Genomic DNA, 24,437 nt, shown 5'->3' with positions numbered 1-24,437 from the left:
GGTGTAACAGAATAAATGAAAGCAACGCAGTAGCACATCCTCGTCAAAGAAGCATGTCGATGATTTTGATGTCCGAGAAACCTTAATCCATAAGATAGTGATTCCAAAATTCTATTTGTGCCCACAAATCTCCAACACTCATACAGGATGGTAAGAGCAGGTACTCAAAGATCAGGAACAGCTTTGTCATCAAAATTGTTCCTTTCCAGATCCTCCCATGTACACGCCACATGCTGGTTTTAACTAAGAAGAATACTGTTCTCATTCATCCTCATTTCATCCTTAACTCTCTTAATCAATCTACTACTCTTCACTACAGAATAATATGACAAACAAAAGACTAACTAAAATCAGCAGTAAATCTCTTAAACCAGCTTTCCACCTTTCATGCCTCAATCCGTATAATGAGCAAAAGAAATGGGCTTGCTTTACTTTCAGAGTTTTTCCTGTCTCTGACTTTTCTTTTCTCTCGCCCTGGAGGGACAGCGATCGCTCCTTCAGTAGCACGGCTAGAATTTGAAGAACATTTCCACCTATTCAACCAGTTATTCGAGAAGAATACTAAAGGAAAATCCACCTGTATCCTTTACTGTCAATTTTCTAGCAAACAATAGCGTCCACCATGTGCTTGTGTTGACGAAGTTCAGAAAACACTCACCTGAGAAGGGAAGCACCAAGAAAATGAAAAACCAGTCAATGTTTAGATTTCTAAGGGCGTGTGCGAGAGAGAGAAACAGACCGAATGAGAGAGAGAGAATGTAATGTTACATATCCATATAAGGAGAATTGATTGTTACTCTTTATAGTTACACTAGTTTTTGAGCATGCGCGTTGTGTGTGCACCCTTTATCAATAAGTAGATAAAATTTAAAACTCACGTAAATTATATTAAGAATTATGTTTGAGTTATCAACTAAACTTAACTAACAACATGCAAAAAATTTAAACGATGAATGTTGATCTTATTTAACTAACTTGACAACGAGAGAAGTAATAGTGAAATTGTATGCCAAAATAATGAATTTAAAAGTACATATAAAATTTTAATTTAAGTAGGAATTTTTGCAATAATTGACAGAAAAGATCACAATGAAATATGAACTCTTTTGTAGAGCGTCACAACATGCTTAATATTTGTTGAACTAAAACGAGCATATTTAACCAATAAAATAAATGCATACTAAAGTATTCAAATAAAATTCACTAGTATTCTCAAAACTCGAATCATAATATTTATAATAAGATATCCATCTTAAGGATACATTCCCACAAGCTAAAGGGACACGCTTGAAATCGTTTTGCAACCATCTCCATTGGGCATAATTAACAATTGCGCTCTCTTTCCCTGGAACATGGTTTATTAAGCCTTCAGAATTCTTTTGCTTGAGGCAGTAGTGTAATTATGATATTTTGGTTGGGAGATCTAATTTTGGACTCCTGACACCGATAATATTATTATTTCTTTCATTTCTACGTATGCTCTCTCATCATTCTTGATCTGGCCTTTTGCTTCTGCTATCTTTGTCCCCAACTTTCTTTTTAATTCCATGCAAATCCTTAGTTTTCGACTTGGGTATGATACATAGGATGCTTTGAATAAGATTTTTCCAATACTTTGAAGTGAGTACTAAGAGTGTAGATATGTATCTACAATAACTTATATTAACCCTAAGAACATGATGAGATAATTATAGCAGTGTCTCTTAACTTGCACTATAATTTAGATTTACTTAACATGTTGTAATCCATGTTATAAGTTAAACGTCTAATAATGATAGGTAGTAGACGAGGCTAATTCCATTATCTTTATGATTCTTGATAATGTCGTATTTATTATGAAGTATTTTTACAATTTTGTATATCAATATTAAAGGAGTAATGTTCAATTGAAGGGCAGACTAGTCATTTAGCTTTATATGACCATTTTAGTCTTTTAACTTTGACCTGGGTCTTCATACTTACAATATACTATGATAATTGTCCCAGTTAAGTAGATTTTCTGCTCTCAAAACCTTTTTTCATTTTTTATCAAGAAAACCCTTTTCAGACCACATTGCTTCCTCCATTCTTGCACTTACCAGCTGCCATCTTCTCTGTTACGCCATCTCCGAAGTGTAAAACAAACATTCTTAAATAACCAATCAGAAAGTTTATTTACTCTATTAATATTTTAAAACATAAAATAAAAAATTGGATAAACAAAATACTCTCCTATGTTTGAGTACGTTATCAGCTCTTGATTTTACCACTACAAACTCAGGAAGTCTGCTTAGCTTTTAATTTATAATTTGTTAAAAAGATTGTTTTGATGTCATTGATCCGAGCATGAAGTACCAAACGAGCAAAATGGTGGCAAGCTTGATGTTATAATTGTTAGGAACAACCATGCATGACCATCTTCGAGTAATGGGGTGCTGCAGTTGAGTCAACAATGAAGGGTATATTCATTTAAAGAGGAGTGTACAAACTTTTTGGGGGGGCTGTAAAGGACAATGACAGAGATTGGAAGTGACAGGATGTGCAGATCATAAGTGGGACTGATTAATATTCCCATCATTCTCTCCTTCAAATTTTTGAAATTGAAGGACATAATAAGTACTTTGGTTTTATGTGTGGAATATAAAAAACTGGAGTGCAGAGATCAGTTTCCATTCAATATATCAAAGCACAACTAATCCCTTGGTCCAAGGAAATGCATAAATTCTTGCTCTTTCATGATGGCACATTTGACTCCAACAAAATTCGTAGAAGGTGGACAACAAGATTGTCAACAAGCTCTGCAATAAAATGGTGAATGGAATGAAATAGTCTCAGAGGACTCAACAGCTATTATCAGGCCAAGAAGCTTTATCTTTATCTTAGATAATGGAGACAAACACTGTAAGCTACATCTCAGCACTTAAGTATGTTGAGTAACATATTACAGTACAAATGTTCACAATAGAAAATAAGTCATTCTGTTAAGAGCCTCCAGCTTTCAACAACTTTTAACAGACGGAACTCTCCAATTAGCCTTGATAAATGAGAGTTAGACACACCATTGGTTTTCCCTTAAAACTTTGCAGAGGCCCAAAAATTAATCCTGTAATGATTCTAGCACCTCAAGAACTATTTCAGCTTCATTTACATGCTCCAATCTACACCAAAAGCAAAATAAAGCTACACAATTAGACTTAATCTTGTGGCTAGAGCTAGCCTTAACGTTTCTATGTTTGTCCACAGACTGTGAGTGTGCAATATCAACACCTCAATGAAGACAATTTACTATATTCTTTGTCCAATTTAACCAAGTATCATGCAATCCACTAATTAAAAATGTTGCAACCTGCTGCATTTTATTTCTACCTAAATCCATGCAATCCCAAAATGATAAGTTGGGAAAGGATTGATCATAACAGTAGCTCTGCTTTTGATACTTCTGGTCAGCCACTTTTAATTAGGTGGCATAGCCACATCATTTGAACTTTTGGTCATTGTAGCACTGCTCTTACAGTATTTGCCATGTGTGTTTTTAAAGAAAGCAAAAGGTAGAGCATTTCTACTTATTGAGCAGTGGCTGGTAGGATGTTGGGTCCTATTCAAAATTCTTGAGTGTGCTGATTGTTAGGACATCCGACCAGACACTGATCAATCAAGAGAAAGACACTAGTTTTGATTGCAACAACAACAAAGAACTACATGGCAAATATTGTAAGAGCAATGCTACACTGACCAAAAGTTCAAACGATGAGGATACGCCACCTAATGATAGTACTTAACAAAACTAGCAGTAACGGCATGTGTGTTAAGTTTATTATGGTTAGAAAGCTGGTGAAACAAGTTGGGCCAAAAAGGAAGTGAAGCTATTGTACTGTATGACTTTAGATCTTCCATCCAAAAGGCCATAACAAGTCCGGCTAACCTTGTTCTTTAACAAAAAGTGCAAACACGATTGAACAGGGTCGTCTTTTTTGAGAAAGATAACAAACTATATTCCATTAGCACAAAGGCAGTGCAAGAGCCATATTTAAAATTCACAAAGAGCACAAAAAGTTATCTAGTTCATCTTACAGGGATTCTATGATGTTTAACAGTGATTCTACTTCTTCTATCAACTCCTCCTTACACCAAAAGTGAAATAGAAGCAAGCAATTCATCTTAATCTTCCGGATATTGTTGCCTATATCTTCAAAACATCTTGAGTTTCTTTCTTTCCAGATGGTCCACCAAACACAAGCTGGAACAGCCACTCCACCATTTCTTGTCTGACCACTCCTTCACAATTATTCCAGCAAGCCAGGAGCTCTCCAGTTGATTTAGGCATGATCCATTTCAACCCTTTTATATTCAAAAAGATTTGCCAAAGTTGATCTATGATCCGACAATGCAAAAAAAGAAAAAATGGATATTACTCTCAGCTTCCCGTCAACATAAGTAGCATCTAGAATGAAGCTGCATTCCCCTTCTCTTCAGATCTCTTGTGTTAGACAAGCATTCTTCAGAACCAGCCAAACAAAACATGTCACTCTGTATGGTATTTTCACCTTCCAGATGTGTTTCCAATGCCACAATCTAGCCTGGTGACCACTATGGTTCAAAGTTGTGTATGCAGATTTCACTGTGAAAGTTCCTTTGCAGTGCTTTAGCCATACCAATCTGTCTTCTTGATCTGTTATACCATGAAATTGCTCCAAAGTCTTGTAAAATTTTGCAAGCCTATTAATCTCTCCGTCATTGATAAACCTTGTGAAGCTTAAATTCCAGCCCTATAGACTCTAGATTTCAGCAACTGTTACATTTTGTTGATGAACCAGGTTGTAAACATCAGGGAAAACCTCTTTAAAAGGTTATGCCCAATCCAGTTGTCATTCCAGAAGGAGGTCTTCACCCCATTTCCCACCTTAATTCATACATTAATAATTAGGTAAGGCCATAAAGTTCTAATAGATCTCCATACACTAACACCATAGGGTAGCTACTTTGGAGCACCAGTGTCCCTCATTCCCATATTTTTCATTGACAACCCTTCTCCATAAAGCCTGTTCCTCCCAGCTGAATCTCCAAAGCCATTTCATGAGTAAGCTCCTATTATGATACCTGAGATTTCTTATGCCCAAGCGCCCCTTCTTTCTTGCTGATGGTGAAAGTTTTCCACTTAACCAACCTTTCTTTTCTCTGTTGCCACGCCATATAAAGTTCCTTCTTAGAGCATTGATTCTCTTTTCAATGTTAGCTGGTAGTGGGAATAAGGACATCATGTAAGTGGGAAGAGAATCAAGCACGCTGTTTGCCAAAATCACCCCCCCCCCCCCCCCCACACACACAATGATAAATATTGACTTTTCCATGTAGCCAATTTTTTCTCACATCTTTCAAGCACCCCATTCCACATCTCTTGTGACTTGTTCCTTGATCCCAAAGGCATCAACTCACTTCACATCCTAAAGTACCTGCCAGAGAGTGAATGTGTAGGACTTCATTTACTGGAAACAACAAACTTTTTATCCAATTCACATGAAGGCCTGAGACAACCTCAAAAATAGTGAGGATTAATCTGAGATGTCTCCACTTTGGCATCACAGAAAATTAATGAATGTGTAACCTCCATGGTACTTGTTGCATTATTAAGCACCTTGAAACCCCTAAGCCATCCATTCTGATTTGCCACTTTAATCATGTTGTTAAGACCTTCCATTGCAATGATAAATAGAAAAGGAGATAGTGGCTCTCCCTGTCTCAATCCCCTATGAGATGGAAAGAAACCTTCCTGAGAGCCATTGATCAAAACAGAAAATCTGACATTGCTTATACAAAAGAAAATACATCTAATCCATTTGTTTCCAAACCCCATATCTCTTAGCACCTTGAATAGAAATCTCCAATTAACATGGTCGTAAGCTTTTCCAATGTCCAGCTTATACAATATCATTGGCAGCTTCCCTTTTATTCTAGAGTCCACACTTTCATTAGCTATCAAGGATGCATCCATTATTTGTCTTCCTTTAGTGAAAGTCATTTGTTGTTGATCAACCAATTTGTGTATCACCTTCTATATCCTCTATCAGAACTTTGGATATGATTTTATAAACACTACCAATCAAGGTTATTGGTCTGAAGTCTCTCAATTCCATGGACCCAATCATTTTAGGAGTTAAAGCAACATAGGTTGCATTAAAACTCTTCCCAAAATATTCATGAGAATAGAAATTCTTCAATGTTTCCAAAATATCCTCCTTAACAATATCCCAACAGGTGTGAAAGAAGCCCATTGTTTACCCACCTGGCCTCGGAGCTTTGTCTGATGCACATGCTTTAACACCTTCCAGAACTTCTTGCTCATCAAAAGATCTCTGTAGCCAAAGCTTCTCCTCTTCACTAAGTTTAGCACAATCCCTGAAAGTAAATTCAGATCTCCATTCCTCAGCTTCACTATATAACCTCTGGTAAAAGTCCAGGATTTCCCTTTTGATCATTACTGGACCCTCCACTGTTGTTCCATCGATATTCAGCTTGCCAATTTTATTATTTCTCCTGTGAGCATTAGCAAATCCTTTGGAAGAACTTCATATTTTTGTCCCCCTGTTTGAGCCATTGAACTCTTGATCTCTGCCTCCAAGCAATTTCCTCATTTTTTACAATCTGCTCAAACTCCATGGTTAGGCCTGCCTTTAATAATAACTCCTCGTTCAGCAATCTCTGTTTCTGGATAGCATCCAATTCAGTCAAATTATTCAAAATTTCAGTCTTCTTTATCCCCAAATTCCTATTGTTTGGCTTGCTCCATTCCTTCCGTTTTCCTTTCAGCATCTTCAACTTGCATGCAAGATTATAATCTGGCCTACCCTGTACTTCAAAAATAGACCACTACTCTTTCACCTTGTCACAAAACCCCTCAGTTCCTATCCATCAATTCTCGAACTAGAAGTATGACCTAGAGTTTTCCCAGTCCCCACATTATAGAGATATGGGAGTATGTTCAGAGATTACTTTTGGAAGAACTGATTGATTTATATTCCTGAACTCTCCGTCCCATTCTGTAGAGAACAAAAATCTGTTCAACCTTGAAGAGACTTCCAGATTATCTCCTTAGGTCCAAGTGAACTATCCCCCATTGAGATGAGGATCAATGAGTTATAGATCATTAATAAACTCTGAAAATTCAAGCATGGCTCGTGTTAATCTGTTACAATTCCTTCTCTCCCATATATACCTTGTGGTGTTGAAGTCTCCACAAACTACCACGGTCCTGCACAAATCCCTCTAGAAGCTGCAATCTCCCACCAAAAATGTTGTCTTACCACTAGATCATTTGGGGCATAGGCACATATAAGGTGCCAGGAGAAGTTTTGCACGACTGATGTAAATTTACATGTGACTGTGTAGCTCCCTGAATTAATCACTTTCCCTCTACAGACTCTGCTGTCCCACATCATTATAATTCCCCCGCTTCTACCACATGATTCTAAACAGCCATATTGTACCTCATCTATTTGCCCATAATTGTTTAACAATACTTTCCGGTCCCCTTTCCAGCTTTAATTCCTTATATCTGCTTTCCATTCCTGCACCATAGACTTCACTATCATTCTTTTTTTTTTTTTTGATAAGGACTTCACTATCATTCTTTTAGCCATGTCATTCTATCCCCTAACATTCCATGAAATCAGGTTTAGCTTCATGTTGAAACGTTGCTAACAGCCTTCCCCCTAGTCCCGGTCCCAACTGCCCCGGATTACCATAGCAAATCAAGTTTTTAACCTCCTGTATCCCTTTTGGTCTCGGAGTCTTACAAATTAGTGTCTTAATTCTCTTTATTTGTCGACTCCTGTCCATCTTTAGAAACAAAGCTAGAGCTTCCTTCTCACAGCCGTGAAAATCTACCCCATAAGTTTTGCTCATCTTCATCACATCTTTATGAACCCATAATGACGTATCCATTTCATTCATCTCCATTTGATTTTCCAGAGAGATTGCTTCATCAACAGACGAAGTAATCTGCTGCTCAGAATCGCCCTCCTGAAAGAGAGGGATAATTTCGTTTCCATTCACCATTATCATTGCATCGTCCTCTTCATCATGCAAGCTTTGCACTTCCCCAAGCCATGATTTATTGAATTCAACAATCTGATAGAAAAATTGCATCATCCTCGTGTTGTAAGATAAAAATTGCTTCCTTTCCTATATGTGGGTTTCCTGAGAATTGTAGAGGTCTAAGGCTGGGAATAAGCTCTGCTCTCTGTTCCTCTATTACCGTCGAGGAGAGTGAATTGTCTTGAGAGAAATTTTCTTTCGAGAGAATATTAGCATCAATATCGACTAAAAGAGGGTCAAAAAAATGTGGAGCTGCTACGGGTTAGGCCCTCTGAGTCAATTCCTTTCATATAGAAATTTTTGGGCTGTTTAGATAGGCCCAATAAAGAAGTCTTTCCTTTGTCCAGCCCCACCCTATTTGAAAACTCCCCACGTGCCGCACATGAGACATAACCACTTAATTCAAAATTTGAATTGCGCTTTAAAGCTTCCACCTTTCCCGTCTGCTCTGTTATCTCAGACCTCTCCTCTGAACCTATGCAAAGTCTAGAGGGTCCGGCTTCTTCTTCATCTTGCCGGACATATCTATCTAGCGTCGGAGCTTCAATCCACACAATGAGTCTGTAGATTGAACAGGGTCATCTTGGGTAAACCTTTTGATATGTTGCTAAGGTTGGTTTTAAGAACGTAATAAACCACATACTAGTCTTGGGATTAAACTTGTTTATTTTCCTTTTTTAATCAACTATGCTCTAAAAAGAAGTTCCCAATATTAGATGTCGCTAGAAACTTTATTTCACTTAACATCCATCATCAACTTGTGGAAGATGGTTCCTGCAGTGATCATATGGTGCATTTGGAAAGAAAGAAATCAATTGTTTTGATGGAACTTTAACTCCAACTCCTATTCTGAAGGCTAGAGTTTTGATGCATCTTTTCATGGAGTAAACCTCGTAATGAAATAGTATTGACTTTTTTGGATTTTGTAAGCTCCTTCAAATTTTTGCTAGGGTCATCTGACATTGTCTAGAAGTTGACTTCTTTTGTGTGAGAAAGCACGGGAGAAAATATATTATTGATATTAAATACTCAATACAATACAAGAGGTCCTTATTTATAGTTATACTCTACAAGGACATATTATTCCTATTCTAATGTGGCACAAGACTACATTATGTACATATTTATAAACTAACACTCCCCCTCAAGCCGGTGCATACAAATCATATGTACCGAGCTTGTTACATATATAACCAATGCGAGGACCAGTGAGGGACTTGGTGAAAATATCTGCAAGTTGATCATTCGACCTTACAAACTTTGTAGCAATCTCTCCTGAAAGTATCTTTTCTCTGACGAAGTGACAATCAATCTCAATGTGTTTAGTTCTCTCATGGAACACCGGATTTGATGCAATATGAAGGGCAACTTGATTATCGCACACAAGTTCCATCCGACTGATTTTACCAAATTTCGACTCCTTGAGCAATTGTTTGGTCCAGACTAGCTCACATGTTGTAGCAATCTCTCCTGAAAGTATCTTTTCTCTGACGAAGTGACAATCAATCTCAATGTGTTTAGTTCTCTCATGGAACACCGGATTTGATGCAATATGAAGGGCAGCTTGATTATCGCACACAAGTTACATCCGACTGATTTCACCAAATTTCAACTCCTTGAGCAATTGTTTGGTCCAGACTAGCTCACATGTTGCCATAGCCATTGCTCGATATTCTGCATCTGCACTAGACCGAGAAACTACATTCTGTTTCTTGCTCTTCCAAGATACCAAATTTCCTCCTACTAAAACACAATATCCATACGTAGAACATCTATCAGAAGGTGATCCTGCCCAATCAGTATCTGAGTATCCAACGATCTGCTCATGACCTCGATCCTCAAGCAGTAACCCTTTTCCTGGAGCCAATTTTATATACCGAATAATGCGGACAACTGCATCCCAATGACTATCACAGGGAGAATTCATAAACTGACTTACAACACTCACAGGATAAGAAATGTCGGGTCTAGTCACTGTGAGATAATTTAATTTACCAGTCTATAGCTTGCAGGATCGCTCCCCCTGTCCTGGCAGAAGTTTAGAATTCGGATCCATCAGAGTGTCAACAGGTCTGCAACCTATCATCCATGTCTCCTCAAGAATCTCTAAAGTATATTTTCTTTGAGAAATAACAATACCTGAGCTAGACTGAGTAACCTCAATACCTAGAAAGTACTTCAATTTGCCTATATTAGTTTGGAAGTGTTGGAAGAGATGCTGCTTCAGATTGGTAATACCATCCTGATCATTGCCAGTAACAACAATATCATCAACATAGACTACCAGATAAATACAGAGACTTGAAGCAGAGTGCCAATAAAACACAGAGAGATCAGCTTCACTACGAGTCATGCCAAACTCCTGGATAACCATGCTGAACTTACTAAACCAGGCTTGAGGAGACTGTTTTAGACCATAAAGTGACCGACGCAAGCGACATACAAAGTCATGAGACTTCCTCTGAGCAACAAAACCAGGTGGTTGCTCCATATAAACCTCATCCTCAAGATCACCTTGAAGAAAGGCATTCTTAATGTCCAGCTGATAGAGAGGTCAATGACGAACCGCAGCCATGGATAGAAAAAGGCGGACTGATGCTACTTTAGCCACCGGAGAGAAGGTATCACTGTAATCGAGCCCAAATATCTGAGTATATCCTTTGGCATCAAGACGAGCCTTAAGTTGATCAACCTGGCCATCGGGACCAACTTTGACTACATAAACCCAACGACAACCAACAGTAGATTTACCTGGAGGAAGAGGAACAAGCTCCCAAGTACCACTTGTATGTAAAGCAGGCATCTCGTCACTCATAGCCTGTCGTCATCCTGGATGAGACAATGCTTCACCTGTAGACTTAGGGATGGAAACTGAGGACAAAGAAGATATAAAAGCATAATAGGGAGATGACAGACGATGATAACTTAAACCGACATAATGGGGATTAGGATTAAGTGTGGTCCGTATACCTTTCCGAAGTGCAATCGGTGTACTGGGAAGACACAAGTCCGCAGTAGCAGCAGGGTCAGGTGCAGGACGAGAACTAGTTGGGCCTGATGCAGGGCGCGGACGACGATGTAAGTCAAGAGTGGTGTTCCTGTGGCTGGGGATCTAGGAGGAACAACACTAGACTCCTTAACGGTTGGTGTGGGTGAAACTTCTGTGGTCGAAGGTGGAGGAGGAGCTATAGTAAACTCCTCAAAGGTATATCATGATGGTCAGCAGAGGTAAAGAAAGGTTTAGACTCAAAAAATGTAACGTCAACTGACATAAGGTACCTACGAAGATCAGGGGAATAACAACGATATCCCTTCTGAACACGAGAATAACCAAGGAAGACACACTTGAGAGCACGAGGAGCTAACTTATCTTTCCCAGGGATTAAGTTATGAACAAAACACATGCTCCCAAAAATACGAGGTGGAAGAGAGTATAACGGTGACTGGGGAAACAATACTGAATGCGGAATCTAATCCTTGATGGGAGATGAAGGCATCTGATTAATCAAATAACAAGTTGTGAGAACTGCATCTCCTCAAAAACGCAACGGAACACGAGATTCAATTAGAAGTGTGCGAGCAGTCTCAATAAGGTGTCTATTCTTTCTCTTTGCAACCCCATTTTGCTGAGGGGTATAAGGACAAGATGTATGATGAATAATTCCTTGAGAAGTCATAAATTGCTGAAACTGAGAAGATAAATAGTCTAAGGCATTATCACTACGAAAAATGCGAATAGAAACACCAAATGGGTTTTTGATTTCGGCACAGAAACTCTGGAATATAGCAAATAACTCAGAGCGATCTTTCATTAAGAAAAGCCGAATACATCTTGAATAATCATCAATAAAACTAATAAAATCACGAAATCTCAAGGTTGAACTGACTCTACTAGGACCCCATATATCAGAATGAACTAAGGAGAAAACAGACTCTGCATGACTCTCAACACTACGCGGAAAGGAGGCTCGGGTATGTTTCCCAAGCTGACACGACTCACAATCTAATGTAGACAAACTAGATAAACTAGGCACCATCTTCTGAAGTTTGGATAAACTCGGATGTCCTAATCGTCTGTGGATTAGGTCTGGAGGATCTGTAACTAGACATGTTGTGGAAGGACTGAGTGAGTTAAGGTAGTAAAGGCCTTCTGATTCACGTCATGTACCAATTGTCTGTCCCGTACTGCGGTCCTGCATAATAAAAGAATCGTCAATAAAATATATACCACAATGGAGGGCACGAGTCAAACGACTAACAGATGCAAGACTAAAAGGACAGCCAGGGACATAAAGAACGGAATCTAGGGTGATAGAAGACAAGGGATTAGCTTGTCCAACTCCTTTTGCCTTAGTTTGACATCCATTGGCTAAAGTAACAGTGGGAAGAGACTGTGAATATACAATATTCGACAAAAGTATATATTACCAGAGATGTGATCAGAAGCGCCCGAGTCCATGGTCCAAGAGTACTAGACTGGAAAACACAAGCAAAAAAATTACCAACAACAGAAGCATCAGTCTGAGCAACCGAGGCTACTTGTGGAGATGTCTGCTTACTTGCTCGATACTGAAGGAGCTCATTATATTCTTCTTTAGATAAAGAAAATCCCTGGTTACCTGTAGTCTTGATCTGAGCAATGTAAGCATTTTTGGGTGGACGACCATGTAAGGAATAGCACATTTCACGAGTGTGTCCAAGTTTGTGACAATAAGAACATTTGGGTCTAGATCTTCCAAAACGACCTCCTCCTCGTCTATTCTCCATAGTTTGAGACGCCCGAACATCCACTGTCTGGGATACGAGAACAGAGGAATCAAGTATCTGTGATGAGATCACTGGGTGACTTGATGCTGCAGCAAGGCGGAGTAATCGAAAGAATAATTCATCAACTGTGGGGACAGTCGGACTAGCCAAAATCTGGTCGTGTACTGAATCAAGATCATTAGGAAGTCCAGCGAGGGTAAGAACTAGAAACATCTTCTGTCGCTGCTCTTGTTGTTTTTCAACACTAGCAGAAACTGGCATCAACTTCTCAAATTCCTCTGTGACTGCGTGTACTTGACCCAAGTATGACATCTAATTCTTGCTTCTTTAAGTTTGTCATCCGCGATATCACATCATAGAAGCGAGATATGTCATTAGTGTATAAGGTACGAGCCTTTGCCCAAACCAAATAACATGTCTAGAATGGACGAAACAAGGGCATCAACTTGGAATCAATAGATCGCCACAAGATGCTATATAACTTAGCATCGATCTTTGCCCAAAGTGCTATCGCATTTTCATCTCCTTCGCTAGACTGTTTGATTAGATGATCATGAACACCTTGACCTTTATACCACAACTCGACAGATGAAACCCAAGCTAAGTAGTTTGAACTCCCCATTAAAGGTTCCGAGGTAATCATAACACTAGAGCTTCCAGAACTCATGTTTCTAGACTCAAAAACATCAAATCCCAAAGACATCGTTGCAAATTATTACCAAGTAAAAGAAAGAATCAATTGTAATCCACTGAAACAGAGTAAGGAAATATTGTAGTCGTCGGAATCTTACTGTAGCTACAAGAAAAAAACATTGTTCACGCCGAAAAAATATAAAAGTGGTCGGAATTTGGTGTATAACCTGGATGGGTAGGCTCGGAATTCCCTTGCGAACAATTTGTCCCAAAGAAACTTTTCAAAAAAATGACCGGAAAGGGCCCCACGCGCCGGCGCGTGACGTCGGAACTTCGCCGGAAAAATTTCTTTCGGCGGCGCGTGGGAGCGCGTGGAGGGTCTTCTGACGGAGATATTTTTATGGGTTGGTCGCCGGAGGCCGATCTACTTCGTGGTGGTGTTGGTTTTTGCACAACACTGACGAAAAATAACTTTTTTTTTTACTGCAACAGACCTGTGTTTGCTGGAAAAAAGACTTCCAGTTGACTAATTTCTCTTCTCGGGGTCGCTGGAATTTATGCACAGCGATAAATCTCTCACGATTGCTCTGATACCATGTTAGAAAGCACGGGAGAAAATATATTATTGATATAAGATACTCAATACAATACAAGAGGTCCTTATTTATAGATATACTAAGGACATATTACTCCTATTCCAATGTGGGACAAGACTACATTATGTACATATCTGTAAACTAACAGTAATTATTGTGCATCTTCTGGACTCTGAACGAATGAAATCTACCTTTACTTTCTTTTTATATGACCAAGAAATCCATCTGGGCCAACCCTTAGGATCAGCTGCAGCCTTTGAAACTCGAGGGTAATGGGCCCGCGCTTCTACCCTCCTTCACTTAAATACCAGACTTAGTTCGCACAGCACAAGGCTCGAACCTATGATTCTAGTTCCTTAGTCTTGGCACTTGAACCTATGTCGGGAGGCAAATGAAATCTACCTTTACCCGATCAAAAAAACTTTTATTTCCACTTAACAATCAATTTAACCAAGCAACCCTTTTTTGAAGGATCGCAGCTAAATGATCATGGTTATCTTTACTAGTTTGAATATGAGAGAAGCAAGACTACTAAGAAGAGTAAGGGTAATCAGATGTTAAATAGAATATGGAAATGGAAGCTTTAAAAGGGAAGATAAGGACTTCAGTTTTGAATTATAGATGGAAATTTACGAAACCAATGAGAAAATAGTTTGACTTTTTTACTGAATTCAACAAAGAAAGGTTTTAAAAGATCTCAATAGCGAAGATTCACATAGTTGATGCCAACTTAGTCATGATTGAGGCGTAGTTGTTGTTGTTCAGTAGTGAAGTAACAGCCTGCATGTGAGCTACTAAGTCAATCGGTATAATTTCACGGTAAGAATTGTTTTCTAGTTAACATTTTTTATGACGTAAGTTCAAAAGCTCATTCCTCTATTTAATAGGATTCACCACTTCAAGTCAATAAAAGGGACTCACGTTGATTTTTTATCTTCATTCCTTCATTAATTTGAGATACTGAAGTCCTGTTAAAGAGAAGAACTAGTGAAATTTACCCTGATTTACCTTCTCCTTTTTCAATTAGAAACTACCAATGTCAGTTGATGACACGCCGGGTCTTAAACAATTGTCCTACCCACACTTTCCTGTAACAGAGCTATATTTTCTCAGGACTGAAAAGTTAAAAACTGAAAGCAAATAACAGGCTTACCTTCTCCACAAGCTCTTGAATAGTATTTCCTGCTAGCATGGTGAAAAGAATCCATTATATACTTTCCTCTTTTTTCCAAGAAGCTTGGCCAGTTTGTTTACCATTGTGACCTGTATATGAAAATTCAACCTCCTTCAACAAAAATTGGTGGCCAATTACATTAAGGAGACCTAATTCAGAAAAAAGCCAAAAAGAGGGATATTCACACCATTGAAAGTCGCATAACAAGAATTAACAAAGAAGATGAAGATCAGACTTTGGATTCTGGCGATATCAAAACCAAAAATGTATCAGAGTGCATCCTAAGTAGAATATTGACAAACATATGACTATTGACTGCTTTAGATGAGTTCAAATACAGCAACAAAACTAGCATGACAACCATCACACTTTAAGACATTTTCAACATCACTGCAGAACCAAATAACAAAAAAAGGGTGTAATCCCTATAACACCAAGCTCAATCTCACACGAGGCCTGTATCATCCGCAAGATACGTACTTGATTGGGAAAATATGGGTTAAAAACCTATAGAGAGGCATGTACAAGCCACAAAATTGTTGCACCACATGGTTTTCATTTGAGGTGCTATAGACATATCCATTTATGTTCCTAGATTTAAGGCATCAGCAGAAGATTTGTGTGCCATTATCATAATTAAACGATCAAGTGAATACACTTATACTAAAGGTTCTAATGGCAAGATTATATGTAGTTCCTTAGCGATAATTGTGCTAAAAACATATGTTAGCAATACGGAGACAATACAGTCAATTGATAATGATGTTTCTTCGTTTTGTTATACATTTTAGCAACTATATATTCACATAATGATCAATAAAATCATGACACTTGGATAAGCAATTAAATGAAGCAAACACTGGGAGCCATTTGTCTATTATAATGCTGCTGTTCACTAACTTAAGGTAGCATGACTCACGGAAAACATGCCATTACCACTGAGATTCCATATAAGTTTATCCTTTGCAAGTGGATCCATTGCCACCCTTCGAGTTTAATATAAAGGTTCACTAACTCCCCAACCTCTCGTCGTGGAAGTTTCTTCTGAAAGATAGGTTCCAGGTATTTCCTTCTCTGCATTGCCTTACAGTAGCATGAGTGGATGAGCACAGTCAAGATTCCAACTAAATTAGGCTGTTTTAGCTGGGTGACACTAACAGGAGGTTGCCTTACATGAAATCCTAGCTAATAGAGGATTCTATCTAACCAGCATGCTACAAGTGTCTCCAACACTCTGAGGATATTTGCCATCTTTTTTTACAGTGCCACACAGCAAGCGACATGGAGCATGTTCTACAGCCTTCTTGGGGTGCACTTGGCAATGGCAGTGTTGTCAAAGGCAAAAAGTGTTAAGAAGCGGTCCAGGTCTATTGGGGCTTTTAAGCACAAAGCGCAATCAAAGTGTGGGTTTTAGTTAAAAAAGGCTCAAAAAGAAAAAAATAAAAATATATGCGTAGTAGAGAAAAAATTCATCCGCAATGATTTCCTTAACAATTAATGTATCTTTTTGCAAATCACATTTATTGTTTAGTACCACTTCTTCAAGATAGAAATTATGGGCAATGAGACACACATTGTAGTGCCTTGCCTACATTGAAATGCAACCTAAGTGAAGCGAAGTGCCTACCCTGAGCTTCTCTGAGCTTCAAGGCTTAAGCGTGCTTTAAATGAGTCTTTGACAACACCGTGATGCCTTACGGTGTTAGAGATGCATACAGGTGCTGAGGAGAGTGGAAACTAGAAAGTAAACAAATCAATTAGGGAACTTTGGCAGATTGTAGCATGCATTTTTTGCTGCATAGGGATTAATAAGAAATAGACGTTTTGAAGGAGTCTTAACCCCTTTCCATCAGCTTAATACTAGATGCATCTTGAACTTTTATGTTGGAGTAATCTTCATTCTCTAAATAGTTTTAATGAGTTTTTGCGACTTTGTTAGCTCCTTAGAATGCATATAGGAGATTCAGTGTAAAGAAGCTGACCAATTTTTTGCTCACTGATGTAATTTTTGCATCAACTGGATGCACTATCAATGAAACCTCTAATTTACAACAAAAACAGCAACAATATATCACAATGTGGGGTCTGGGGAAACTGGAAAGTAAACAAATCAATTTGGGAACTTTGGCAGATAGTAGCATGCATTTTTTGCTGCATATGGATTAATAAGAAATAGACGTTTTGAAGGAGTATTAACCCCTTTCCATCAGCTTAATACTAGATGCATCTTGAACTTTTTTGTTGGAGTAATCTTCATTCTCTAAATAGTTTTAATGAGTTTTTGCGACTTTGTTAGCTCCTTAGAATGCATATAGGAGATTCAGTGTAAAGAAGCTGACCAATGTTTTGCTCACTGATGTAATTTTTGCATCAACTGGATGCACTATCAATGAAACCTCTAATTTACAACAAAAACAGCAACAATATACCCAGTATATTCCCACAATGTGGGGTCTGGGGAGGGTAATGCGTATGTAGACCTTACCCCTCCCTCGCGAGGTAGAGAGGCTGTTTCCGATAGACCATCGGCTCAAGGGAAGCAATTCACATCAGGAAACCTCTAATTTACTGATCAAAAAAACAAATAAGGAAACAACTTAAAGTGCCTTCAGTAATCAACTTTCCTCTGCAGTAGAGGCTCTGACTAAAATCTGGAGTGATACACTTATACTAAACTTTAACCAATTTTTGATAAATACTGCCTCTATCATTCTACTGTCAGAATTGGAACTCCTAAGTCCTAAGATCATTACCTAATGATAGTTTGACCTACTGTTTCATAAGCATCACTTCTTTACAAATTGCAACTGTTTCCCCACACGCACACAACTGGGGATTAAAAATATTAACATATTCTCATTTCATGGCTTTCTTTTCATTTGAGCTGTGAGGCGAAAAGAGCAAGGTCCGTGTCAACAACATTTTTAACAGAGTGAAACTCCAGGTTCCACTTTTAGTTTCTTGCTGATGCACAATTAATACAAAATATTTTCAATACTCAAACTAACTGCAACCAAACGGAATGTGTGTGCGTCTAAGAGGGGGGGGGAGAGAGAGAGAGAAAGAGAGAGAGAGAGAGAGAGAGAGAGAGAGAGAGAGAGAGATGGATGATGGATGGACGGAGAGAGAACGAAAATGGTATTTTTCCTTTTTTGTCTTATGATTTTAATCATTAATTTTCAAATCCATATCAGTGGATAAATGTTGCTAGTCAATAAAAAGTTTCCGGAGAAGAAGCACGCAAACCTTGGGTGACTTAGGCATTTCCTTGAGAAGAACAGAAGGTCTACTGAGTTCCGAGAGCTGCAAATCCAATAGAAATTTTCCCATGGGAAGGATTCAGAGCAAGTCAACCTGAAATTCCAACTTCCAAGTAAACCATCTTTAAATCAAAATAATTTAAAAGGCAATCATTAGTTCCTCGGATTATGTTTGTTTGGAGCAGATGCAGAATATTTTTATTTTCCAGGACACATTTTGCAATCTCAACTATTTAATTTAGAATGTTGATGATACAGAATTAATTATACAAATACTCATATTTGACAAATAAGCACTCCCCAATATGCAAATAAATGTCAGAAACATATAAGAAAGATGTCAACACATAGGTGTTCTATCCGAAACATGCAAAAAGACATAACCAGATGGGTGTTCGGAGATACAAACCATTCCTATACGGTGCAACCTATGAGTTGATTGCATTAATTAGAGTCTGCGATAAATCTCTGTCAAGTGTAAAACCCTTCTCCATCATTTGATCCCAAATTGCACAAGCCACTGAGAAGTTCTTCTCCTGTACGAGGCCTCCAATAATCAATTTGAAGGTGATTTCATCTGGATCCAAAGCTCTAGCTTGCATATCTTCATAAAGACGCAAAGCTTCATTTACTCTAAAAGCCTTGCAAAATCCGTTGATTAGTGCATTATACGAGATAACATCAGCCCCAACACCCTGTTCCACCATATCATGGAAAATGCTCTGAGCCATCCCTATTTTACCTGTCTTGCATAGGTTATCAATAATAGAAGTGTAGAGTACACGATCTGGAAAAAGGCCCATGCTGATCATCTGATCAAAAAGTGCCTTGGCTACACTGGAATTACCTTCTTTTAGAGAAGCTTCTATAAGAATTGTAAAAGTTACAACATCAGGAACAATTCCTTTTTGCTCCATCTCCTCGAAGAGATTGTATGCCCTCTTACTACAGTCTGTCTTGCAGAGCGCTCTAATAATAGTATTATAAGATACAACATCTACCAAGCCATTGGCCTCCATCTTGTGGGTCATTAGCTTATATGCCTTATCCAATCTATTGGCTTTGCAGAAACCTTTAAGAAGCTGGTTATAGCTGTAACAATCAGGTTCCAACCCATTTCCTTCCATCTTCTCTATCAACTTCTCCGCCTCTTCCAGCATAAGCTCCTTACAACAATAATTCAAGAACACATTATAAGTAACTAAATCTGGTTCACACCTGTTTCTCCTCATGAACGTTTTAATTGCTTGTGCTTTGTCAATCCTACCAGCTCCACAAAACCCATGTATCAGCACATTGTATATTTCCGTGTTGAATTTGACTTGACCCCTTAGAATACCCAAAGTCAGCTCATAAGCCAAATCAACCTTACCACTCCCACACAAGCCGAAAACAAGAGCTTTACAAGCCTTATTGTCTGGAATTAATCCTTTCCTAATCATTGTATGCCACATTTCAACAGCATTATCGAAGCGTCCAATCCTACACAGCCCACTAATAAGAATGGTATAACTCACAACATCAGGCTCTTTCCCTTTCGCTCCCATTACTCTAAACAACTCCAAAGCAATATCAACCAAATGTTCACTGCACAAAAGATTCAAATACGTATTATAAGCCCAAAAATCAGGGACTGTACCAACCATATCCATGTCATTAAGAAGCCTATGAATAAGATCAAAGTTCTTAACTTTACACAAACCACAAATGAATCTTGAATATGTCAATGAATTCAAGGAAAACCCCATAGGCTTCATTTCATGATAGTAGCATTCTGCTAAATCAAAACGCGAGTTACGAATCAAAACGCCAATTATTCTGTTGTAATCAATGCTGAAAACTCTACAGTCTGACTGAGTCATTTCGTCGAACACCTGGAGTGCTTGGTTCACTAGCCCGGTCTTCACATAATTTGACATGCGGGCACGGTATATGAGTCGATGCTTACCAAGAGTTCTATACATATCAATGTGGATTCCTCAGAAGCGACAGCATAGCATCGCTGCTTCTGAGCTCAAAGGCGCCAATATATGTTGAAATATTGGCTTGACATAGAAGTGTATACATTAGTTATAAGTAAATGGTACAGGATGATGATGATAAGGTTAACGGGGAAGCTTCAGGATGGACAAAAGTACAGATTACAGCGAAGTAAATTCATGCGCTTTGTGCTTAAAGGGAAAGGGGGGGGGGGGGAGCGGGGGAAGGAGGTTTCGGCGACGGAGAAGATTGGCAGGGGAGAAAGGATTTGGGGGCCCAAATCCAAAGTCCAAATTCTGAGACGAAAGACGACGAGTTCAAAATTTTAACTACAGTGCATAGCAAAGGATCAATTTTCTATAATGGGCTTTGATGTAGGCTTTATGCTTCTCTAGCATGGGTGTGATTTGCAAAAATCTAAAAATTTCACGGGACGCGGTCGTACTCGTTTAACTTGTACCCACTTTTAAAAAAAAGTTTAATTGGTATCCAAAGTACAGACAACTACAAGTCGTTTCTTTCTCCTCTTTCTCCTTCTCCTCCTCCTCCTCCTTCTTCTTCTTCTCCGTCGTCGTCGTCGTCGCTGTGAAAACAAAAGTGACAGTGGATGTAAATGATGTTTGTAAGCAGATTTTAAGGTGGTTTATGGTATTTTATAGTAGTGAGCTGATGTGGCGCTCCGTTCTTTACTACTCCTTAGGGTTTCTTCTTCTTCTTCTTAATTGCAAAATGGGTTTATTAGATTTGTTGTTGTTTTGACAAATTGATGATTGTGATTTGTTCTTTATGATATTTGGAGGTTATGTTTCAAATTTAAGCTAATCTGGAGTAGATCTAGGTATTAAATCGTCTGTTGGATTATTGAAATTCGAAGAACACGTTTTTGTTTCTAGTTAATTTGTACTTTAGACTTATTTTGCCTTAAGTGCAAAAACATATTGGTTGCACTTCAAACCTATTTGGCCTTAAGTGCATCCTAAATGTAACTTTTTCACTTCATACCTATTTAGTCTTAAGTGCATAAAAATATTTGTTTTACTTCATACCTTAATTGGCCTTAATTGCATTGCACTTCAGGCAAAAAAAAAATCATCAACTTCAGATGATAAGTCCGAAGTTGATCCTAAATAGGGTAGACTTGTAATTTTTTGTGCAAAGTGGGGGAATGAGGTTTCAGCGACGGAAAAGATTGGCAGGGGAGAAAGGGATTTGGGGGCCCAAATCCAAAGTCCAAATTCTGGAGACGAAAGACGACGAGTTCAAAACTTTAACTATAGTGGCAAAGGATCAATTTTCTATAATGGACTTTGATGTGGGCTTTATGCTTCTCTAGCATGGGTGTGATTTGTAAAAATGTAATAAATTTATGGGGCGCTCTATTTGGTCGTCCTCCATTTAACTTATACCCATTTTTCTAGAAAAGCTTAAATAGTATCCAAAGTACAGATAACTTCAGGTCGTTTCCTTCTACTCCTTCTCTCCTTCTCTTCTTCCTGCTCCTCCTCCTCCTCTTCTTCTTCTTCTTCTTCTTCTTCTTCTTCTTTCTTCTTCTTCTTCTTCTTCTTCTTCTTTCTTCTTCTTCTTCTTCTTCTTCTTCTTCTTCTTCTTCTTCTTCGTCGTCGTCGTCGTCGTCGTCGTCACTGTGAAAACAAAAGTGACGGTGGATGTACATGATATTTGTGAGCAGATTTTAAGGTGATTTATGGTATTTTATAGTAGTGAGCTGATGTGGCGCTCCTTTCTTTACTACTGCTTAGGATTTCTTTTTCTTCTTAATTGCAAAATGGGTTTGTTAGATTTATCGTTGTTTTGATAAATTAATGATTGGGGTTTGTTCTTTATGATATGTGGAGGTTATGTTTCAAATTTGAGCTAATTTATAGTAGATCTAGCCATCTAGGTATTGAATCGTGTGTTGGATTGTTAAAATTCGAAGAACAAGTTTCTATTTCTGGTTAATTTGCACTTTAGACCTAATTGGCCTTAAGTGCATGAAAATATTGGTTGCACTTCAGACTTATTTGGCCTTAAGTGCATCTTAAATGCAATTTTTTCACTTCCAACCTATTTGACCTGAAGTGCATGAAAACATTTGTTACACTTCAAACCTTAATTAGCCATAAGTGCATTGAAGTAGATCCTAAAGCGGGTAGACTTGTAAATTTTTGTGCAAGGTGGGTATAACTTCAATGGTGACTCCAAAACTGAGTATAGATGCAAATATCCCTGCAAAAATTGGATCATTTAAAGCCGAAATTTAAATTTTGTCCCGTTTAAGACTTTTACAGATATAGCCTTGGTATTACACGTCTCGAAGAATGGAAAACTTTGTTCACAAGTTTTGACCAAAATCATCCTTATATTTTCATATAACTTTTACTGTATTCTTGTAATATTTCACTTAATAAGAAATATCCCTTAAATTTTTCATCCACTTCTAATAGAATTTTTATTTCTCACATAACCTTTTATCCTTTTCTCTTACAGAAACGTCTTCAGTTCCAGCGCCAGCTCCTTCACTTTTCAAAAGATATTGTATGTCTTTCCGTCTATTTCGTTTTCCATCTATTACTCACCGGAGTTCAATTTTAAGTTCTTGTTATGTAATGTGTTTCTTTTTCCTATTTTCCTCTCTCTCAGATTTTTCATAACTAATTAATCAAAACTGTAATTCCTTTTTCTTACTACTTTTGCAGAATGTAAATCTTCAAATTGATTTCAATGTTTTTTTCTATTTGGGTTGTAATATGATGTTTTTGTTCCCCCAGCATGAAGAATGGTTCAAGTCTCTTTAATTTTAATGTGAAAGCGGCATATTTCAATGTCTTTCTAGCTTTCCTAAACTCCTGCAATAAAATTATGAGAATTTCAGGCAAAAACAAAGTATCTGCAAACCCTATTCCCCAATCTCTCTTACCTGCATTTTCTTTCTCTTTGATTTTAGTTATTCAGCTACTCCTCATATTTGTTTTTTTTATATTCAAGTTTGAATCTTGAATACTTGTCTAGGACTTATTTTTAGAATTGTAGATTGGGTCTTGTAGCTTATGTAGGATAATTTATTTCTTATATTTTTTACGTGTAATTTGACTATTTTGGATAGAGACATGTTTCATATGATATTCTTGATTGTAAAAGGATCATGTATTTTTTTTTATTTAAATTCTTTGATAGAAAACACAAAAATAAGGGGGAAAAACAACAAATATTCCAACAAGAATGACTGCCCGCAAAATTATATTTGAAATAACAAAAGAAACTCTCTTTGAATTGTTCACTGCCTCATCTGTGTCAAGCTTGTCTTGTAGATTTGCATACAAATTATGAGCAATTTTTCATATAATGTCCAGGAAATGGGGCAAAGAAATAAGCGTTACCCAATAACACGTAGTACAAATATACTTTTTTCTCAAGCTTCAAAAGAATTCTTCATAGAAAAAATGGAGAGAAGATTTTGTGGAAAAATAGGAAAGTCAGAAGAAGAGGTCATGTGAGAAATAAAGATTTTGTTAGAGGTGGATGAAAATTTAACTGAGGGATATTTTTGATTAACTTTGGGAAATTTAAAGGATGTTTCATGTTAAGTGGGATATTATAAGGATATAGTGAAAGTTATGGTGAAACTATAAGGAGATTTTAGTCCAAAACTCTATTTTAATCGACCTATCTTTTAAATATTCACAAGTTTTGTCGGGTTTGCAAAATTGCCTTGTTCACAAGTTTTGACGGGCAGGACATAAATTATGTACAAATTATTTTTGAAATTTATTGGATGGGCTGTAACGACCCGACCAGTAGTTTTGTGTATTTGAGCCCCATTTTTCTATTTGATGATTTTTGTATGTGTGTTTATTATTTTGTGACTTACGTGGTTGGTTAGTTTGGCTTCGGGAATGCTTGAGAGTGAATTGAGACACTTAGTCTCATTTTGGGAAGCCTAAATTGTAAGAGTTGACC

General features: G+C 37.8%; 1 protein-coding gene across 6 annotated transcripts; it reads right to left on the bottom strand.

Annotated features, from left to right (window-relative positions):
- Positions 1-60: 60 nt before the first annotated feature.
- On the bottom strand, positions 61-20,785 carry LOC104096087 (pentatricopeptide repeat-containing protein At1g13040, mitochondrial). 6 transcript variants are annotated; one of them, XM_033656080.2, is made up of 5 exons: positions 18,910-20,783; positions 18,487-18,594; positions 15,220-15,329; positions 15,075-15,154; positions 2,830-3,137 (listed from the first exon to the last, which is right to left on the bottom strand). In XM_033656080.2, exon 1 carries the CDS (start codon positions 20,462-20,464, stop codon positions 18,929-18,931), a length of 1,536 nt encoding a protein of 511 aa, XP_033511971.1. In that variant the 5' UTR covers positions 20,465-20,783; the 3' UTR covers positions 2,830-3,137; positions 15,075-15,154; positions 15,220-15,329; positions 18,487-18,594; positions 18,910-18,928. The 6 variants fall into 6 exon arrangements, with proteins under 6 accessions (XP_070055908.1, XP_018626287.1, XP_033511971.1 ...); XM_070199806.1 differs by having other exon boundaries at positions 3,045-9,050; positions 14,209-15,154; XM_070199807.1 differs by lacking the exons at positions 2,830-3,137; positions 15,075-15,154 and adding an exon at positions 61-658 and having other exon boundaries at positions 18,487-18,606; positions 18,921-20,785.
- Between the last annotated feature and the right edge of the window lie 3,652 nt (positions 20,786-24,437).

This window comes from Nicotiana tomentosiformis, chromosome 4 (genome assembly GCF_000390325.3).
Source record: "Nicotiana tomentosiformis chromosome 4, ASM39032v3, whole genome shotgun sequence".
Classification (NCBI taxonomy): domain Eukaryota; kingdom Viridiplantae; phylum Streptophyta; class Magnoliopsida; order Solanales; family Solanaceae; genus Nicotiana; species Nicotiana tomentosiformis.
The sequence above is the reverse complement of the archived record's forward strand: the minus strand, read 5'-3'. Positions and strand labels throughout refer to the sequence as shown.